The sequence below is a fragment of the Epinephelus moara genome, chromosome 24 (genome assembly GCF_006386435.1).
Source record: "Epinephelus moara isolate mb chromosome 24, YSFRI_EMoa_1.0, whole genome shotgun sequence".
In the NCBI taxonomy this organism is placed as follows: domain Eukaryota; kingdom Metazoa; phylum Chordata; class Actinopteri; order Perciformes; family Serranidae; genus Epinephelus; species Epinephelus moara.
In genome coordinates, this window is record NC_065529.1 from 12,064,538 (window position 1) to 12,071,621 (window position 7,084).

Below are 7,084 nucleotides of genomic sequence, written 5' to 3' on the forward strand. Positions count from 1 at the left end.
CATGAAGGGTCTTTTGAACCGTTCTTCGTCTGACCCTTCGCCCAGAACCAATCTGCCACGGGAAACCCTACCAGGGGCAAAATGCCCCCGACAGCATAGCTCCTAGGGTCATTAGGGCACTCAAACTCCTCCACCACGATAAGGTGACGGTTCTCGGAGGAGTAGTCCCAAGTTCAGTGGTGAAATGTAACCAAGTACATTTATTGTACCTGTGCTTTATTTGAGTTTTAAATGTCCATGTTCTGCTACTTTATACTTCTTCAAACTGCACAATAGTATATTATGTCATTAAAATTAGCTTTACTCTTGAATTAAATCCTGAATGCAGGACTTTTACTTTTGATTAGTAATTAGAGTGTTTTTATACAGTGGTATTACAACTTAAATAAAAGATATACAATCCTTTTCCACCACTGCCCAAATTCAATATAATGCTGGGGCAAAGAGAACCATGATTTTAAAGAACTGAGTTTTCTGGAAGTTTGTACAAGATATATGTAGTATATAATCTTTTCAACCTTAAGTTTGTATTTGGAAAGTTTCAGACAAACAATGATGCATTAGGAAAGCTTCTGTAGTTAAATGAATAAAATAAGGGTTGTGTAAAAATAAAACAAAACAAAACAAAAAGCACTAATATTCAAATTGAAATTATTGTAAAAGGTATTTTCTTTTGGTACTCTTTGGTACTGAAAATGGTGACTCAGAATGATAAAAATATTTTATTTAAACAACACTCAGCAAAACATATGATCTATCCTCACAGATGGATTAAAGTACATCCATCAAACCAATGTTTCAATACAGACTTCTGTGTGTTTTATAAATGACTGAAGGTATATTGCTCTCTGTAACAATAATAATTAAAAACGGATATAATATCCCATTTCTTCTTTTATGGAGCTGTGAATTCAAAGAGGTTAACAGGGCATCAGTGCATGATGGATGATGGAAAACCACACATGCACATACTGGGATCAACTGTGTGTATGTGTGTCAGTTTTGGGGTCAGTGAGGTTCCAGTCCACCAACTCAGTTTCCATTACAGTTAATAATTTAGGACATGTGGGGAAACTCTGATGAATAATGGATGTCTGGCAGGGTTTCCCTCACATCAGGAGGACAACATGCTAATCACAGCTGCGCTCACACTAATCCAGGACATGGACACCAATCACAAAGTCACACAACTGTTACAGCACAAAACATAGCAGAGGAGGAGGAAGTACTCTGATCCTTTAATTAAAGTAAAAGCAGCAGTGGAAAAATACTCTGAAATAAAAGTGCTGTATTCAAAAAGTAAAAGTTATAAAAGTATAAAGTACCACAAGTAAAAGTACTCATTATGTAAATAGAACAATGTGTATTATATTATTTGATTATAATTAATGATGCATTATGCATAAGCATCACTTTAATGCTGCAGCTGGTGAAAGTGGAATTATATTTAATTTCTTTATATACTGCTAGATATTCTAATCTATTGTTTCTTATGTTTTTGTATTAGTGATCTGAATCTGCAAAGTAATTATTAGTTAAAGTTGTTAAATAAATGTAGTAGAGTTAAAAGTACAATATTTACCTCTGAGATGTAGTGACAGTTTAAAGTAGAATAAAATGGAAATACTCAAGTACAAGTATCTCAATTGTACAAAACTACAGTACTAAGATACATTCCACCACTAGAAAAAGATTGAATAGAAGACAAAACAAATACATAATCACAATTTTGAGGCATTTTTTAATTTAGTTTTCTATTTAACTTTAATCAAATTTACCGTATTTGCAAAGTTAAAGCTACTGTATATACTAGAACTATAATTAGTAGTTGATGAATAAATTATCAATCAACCGAAAAATAATCTGCAACTTTTCTGATAATGCATTAAGTGGTTTATTTAGTATAAATACCAAATATTCCCCCATTTCTATCCCCTGAAATGTGGGAATTTGTTAATTTTTCTTTTACGAGATAGTGAACTGAATATTTTTCAGGTGTGGAATATTGGTTGGACAGAACAAGCCATTTCACTTTAAGAAAATGTCACAATCATTTTTTAACCTTTTTTTCCAGCACCAAATGATTACTCAAAACAATTATAATTTAAAATAAAATAATCATTATCATGTAACATTCTTCAAACAAACATGCTGTGACATACTGGGTTTTTTTTGTGAATAACTGTAAAGCTGAATTTGTGGCTTGGTCTCTGTGTATTTCTGCAGGGAGAACATGAGTGGCCTCTTCATGTCGCTCGTCTTTATCACAGCTCGTATCACTTTCGCTCCACAGTGGCCGTAAGAAACTGATTTCTTTTCACCTTGTTTCTATTATTTTCTAATTATTATCTGTCTTACTGCTAGAAAATATTTACTAGAGCACCAAATGCGGATTAATCCAACACTTCCTCCAGTTCCTACTGTTTGTTGGTTAGGAGCTATAGTGACCAGTTATTTGAGGAAATTACTGAGTTTTTTGAAACATAAAACTACATATATTTGTGTTTTTAAAGATTTACATCTTCAGTCAGAACGAATGAACGGACAGGAAATCATAAATTATTGAGAGATGGACTAACACATTGTTGGTTCTGGTCTTTAAATTGGATTTATTGACATTAAAACATTTAAAACAAATTGTATTTATCATCATGTTATTAGTTAGTGAAGATGAGCTATCACAGTTTTATTGCAGTTGGAAACAAATCTACTTTTTTTACTTTTATCTTTACTTTTGGTAACATTGCTGAATATACCTACAGGCACACAACAGCCTTTATTTTGTTGTATTTACTTTATTAATGTAAGTAATATAATAAGAGTTTGTACATGTCTTTCTCCTCAGGGTCAAGCAGACTGCAGTACTGACTATTACTACGCGGGGGCGCGCTTCACTGACTACTACTTCCATTTCTACAGACGCTGCACACACACATAGACAAACAATTAAAGATAAAATTACCAAAACATTAAAATATTGAATGCAAATATGTTAAATATTTGCTTTTTTTTAACACAAAGGTGACAATCAGAAAAACTGAAACAGAATTTCACCAATTCTGCTTTTGTGTTGTTGTTTTTTTATTGTGACATTAGTCACTTTTGTGGATAGATTGTTCTGTGTGATTGGAAAAAAAGGTTGCTCAGATCAGACACACTATATATACATACTATATGCCCCATTATGTTCTTCTGTTTTCTGCCTTTTCTTCTTATGTCTTACCTGCTTTGTAAGAAAGTGATTCTGAACCCGGGGATCAGGACTCAAAATGTGTCGGAAGATAAGTGTGTTGGGGGGAGGGGCGGGATGATCATTATTATAAGAAAAAAACATGTCTGCTTTCTGTGTTTTCTGGCTTTTCTTAAATATTGTATCTTAAATATCATGTCTTAATATTGACTTTTTTTTCTCATGAAATGCTGGAAACGTTTTTAGGTCTGTGAAAATGAAAAGAAAATATTGCTGTCTGCTTGTCACAAGGGGTCACAGGCAGGCGATGCTTTAAAATGTCTAGACTTAAACTGAGTAAGTTTGAAAAATGACTAGAATTAAGTAGTTTTCTGTTTTGGTTTTTAGTCATTATCATGAAGTTTATTTCTTGGAAAGTAGTGATCTCATTCTGATGGATTACGCCTGTGTAAATCCCAAATTCCTGAGCAAGAATTCTGAAAATAAAGCCTGAAGTTTGATCTGAGAAATTTTGCTGCTGGTACTTCAGTTCTAGTCTCAAAGAACAAAACCCAGAGAAGACTTGCTTCTAAATTGGGAAATAGAAAAAACATACTTTTATCTAAGACTCAAGAAAAAGCAGTTATTAAAAAGCAGAATATTAAAACAAACAAGATCTAAAGTTACTTATTAAAAGAAATATTGATTAAGTTACTTCTGAGTGTAAAACTGTCGATGTGAATCTTTTCTATGAGCTGAACTGAACGTGACTGAATCCTGAACTCTTTGCTTTATGTGAAATAAAAAAATAATAAGATATGTTTAAAAATTTCATTGCATCTCTGTTGACATTTTACATTTTTGCAGTGTGAGGACCAGAGGGTCCAGTTGACCTTACGGGGACTTTCATTGACAAAGTTTATCCCCCAGCCTGGAACCCTGACCTTAATGTAAACCTAATTCTAACCTTAACCCTGAGATCTGAACCCCAAATTAAACATTCAAAACGTGTTACGAAAGACTCTTTAGTCCCCATAAAGCAGATGAGTCTCCACAATGGTGTCAGATGTCAGAGGTCCCCACAGTGTCATCAGAATCAGAATGGCGTGTATTAGTAAGCAGGGTTTTCATATACAGGGATTTCCCTAGTTGTTTGTTACGTAAACATACTAAGAGGAAATAAAATTAAAAGCAATGCAAAACTCAAGAAACTGTTTCCCTGGTACTCCTGTAAAATGGACAAGATTAGCCTGCCTGTTCACCTACAGTGCAAGTTTCTTATTAATACACTGGTGCAAAGGTGATTCATCCAGCTATTAACTGTCTTCTTCCTGAACCCTTCTCACTAACACCCTTAGTGGCTTGAACATAAAAATATTAGAGAGAGCACTTAAGTTAACGGCAGCTCTTTAATAAAATGTAACAGTTGTTGTTGTTGCTGGAAATTATTTAAGCTGCAAGTAAACCTTTGCTGCTCAGGAAATGTTAATTTTTGAGTCTAACCCAACCAATAAGAGGCTTCGTCTATGGACCTGACTTGCACACCTGCACACAATCTGTAATTTTACACCACTGAGAAGAGGCTACGTGATTATTTAACCTCTCTAACTCCGCTAGGACGCCGACATCCTCCCCCCCCCCCCCCCCCCCCCCCGTTAAATGGTATCTCACAGGCGCATATGTCATCAAATGTTTGGTATTGCCGGATTCAGGAAGCTCTCGACTTTTCAAAAATAACATTGTTTTTCTTTTATATATTATGTATTTCGCACCAGAGCAGCCTAAACACACAAAGTCCAAAATTGTGATGAGTGGTGACAAGTCATGTCATGCCGTTTTTCGACGGGCAAAGTTACAGGATTACTCGCAATCTTATTGAGTAAGGACTTAGCTGTTTTATAAAAGGTAAGAGTCTCACTCCTACCACTATTTTTGGCTGAGATATACCGTCTAGAAAGTGGGATCGTAACTTTCACGTTTCATATGGCTTTATTTGGTGATATTTTATGGTGTTTCTGTGTCATAAACAACATCAGCTATCATAATCACACCTGATTTCAATAAGGTACAATGTTTGAAGCTGGCTGAGTGTTGTTTGATCACTGATAGTACTGTTTTGAAGCCGAGTGACCAACTTGTCATTTGGAGCTCCACCTGGATCTTTTCATGGTAAAAACACTGTAGAATGGTCATACTTTGAGCAGTCTTCTTCAAATTTGAAACAAGTGTTCATTGATAGTGTGCCTACAGCCCCACAGTGTCATTTACCTGCTCAGATGAAGTCACAGACAGTTATTCATCCTGAAACACATTTTTTATTTTATTTTAGGCAAAATCTTAAGCTTTTTACTGACTTCAGAGGCCCATTACTCTGTCTCTGTATCACCTAGAGTGTTTCTGACATTTTCACAAGAAACTTAAGTGAGATTTCTTTCTGGCAAGACCTCATGCATGCATGTAGTCAGAGCGGTTCAGAAGCTACAGTCATTTTAATTTGGGTATGTCATTTTAGGCCTTTTTGCTACAAAATGGGGATGGAGTGCAAGAAACCCTTAAATCAGTTGAAATCAGAAAACTTCTACTTTAACTGCAGATGAGTTGCTTTATTTTAATTATGCAGAAGCTGCACTTCTCTAAAACCTTGAGTTTTTATACCTTTTTCCCATCCCTACATGGTCATCCTTCATCAAGTCTCCTCCTTTACTGCCCCTAAATGGATATCCTACATTAGATCATCGGAAAGCATGAAGCTAGCATGAGGAGAGTCACAGATGGCATGTAGACATGTACTATGACAAACAAGTGCTAAGTGACTGAAACTTGGTGTCCTTTTCTTAAAGTTCAGCACATTAGGTCCTACCCCCCAGCGGCCCTGGTCATGAGCCAGTGTTTCGCTGAGCTTTACTAATCTGTCAAACCGTCTATTTTAACTCAGGTACTTCCCATTTTCTCCAGCCGTCTGTGCCTACTCAGCAGTCTCGGTAATTTCCACCAATCCTTTCATTTCCCTTTTTATCCATCACAAACACAGATGCCATTAGTTCATGTTACATTTGCTATACTCATCATAAAGTTCACTCCTAAACATGTCTGTATGATATCATTAAAAGTTAAATAGTTATCAAACTGTACTTGATTAAACACATCCAATACAATCATGATGTAAATAATTTCTACTCATAGATTCTGATTCAGAGTCTATTACAGAATGAACTACAACACAAATCACTCATCATATTATACTGATTCTTTATTTTACCACTTTACCATTTTAAATCTCTTTTTCGCTCTAACTTCGACACTCCCTCCACAGACTCCAAGGTTTCTCATTACTGAGAGCGATACTCGATGGGTCTTGGATATTCAGTGGGGCCCTGTAGGTCAAAGTGTCGAGGTTTCTCTTCCCAGAAGATAGACCCAGGGTCATGGGTCACATTCTCAGCCCATTTCTGTTTCGGTGGTAACTTTACAGCTTTACTGAGACATGGGTGCCCTCCTTTGTCTGGCTTCAATGATTGCTTTTTGATAATTGCTCCCCATATTCTCCCATTTGCTACGCAGGGTTTCTCTCACCCTTAACTTGGCATCTGTTGCCACGATAGCGGCTTCTGCTTGGGTCTGCGTCAGCTCCCCATACGCTTCTTTTTCATTAGATTCTTCAGCTGCTTCTGTGTTTTGCTCGTCTTGTGTTTGTGATTCAACAGGGCTGCTGTCAGGCCTTTTTCTCTTATGGAGGCATCGAGGCCTCCTATAGACGAATTCGGCGAGCGATTTGTGTATGCCGCCATCTTGCGGCGGCACCATTGCTGCGGTGACATGTGTCAGTCATCAATTCATTATGCTGTCATTGTGAACTGACTCTCTACAGTGACAGCATCATGTATAGCTGGATTGATGATGTTAGACAGTGGCCTC

At 36.3% G+C, this 7,084-nt stretch overlaps 1 protein-coding gene across 5 annotated transcripts in view; it reads left to right on the forward strand.

Moving 5' to 3' along the window:
• The window catches only part of LOC126385838 (myelin regulatory factor-like protein), a 36,714-nt gene extending 32,744 nt beyond the window's left edge, over positions 1-3,970 (forward strand). For all 5 annotated transcript variants that reach the window (XM_050037850.1, XM_050037849.1, XM_050037851.1 and 2 more), the window contains 2 exons: positions 2,227-2,298; positions 2,846-3,970. In XM_050037850.1, coding sequence (XP_049893807.1) covers positions 2,227-2,298; positions 2,846-2,938 — 165 coding nt within the window. In that variant the 3' untranslated portion in view covers positions 2,939-3,970. The remainder of the gene's footprint in view (positions 1-2,226; positions 2,299-2,845) is intronic.
• The last annotated feature ends 3,114 nt before the right edge of the window (positions 3,971-7,084 follow it).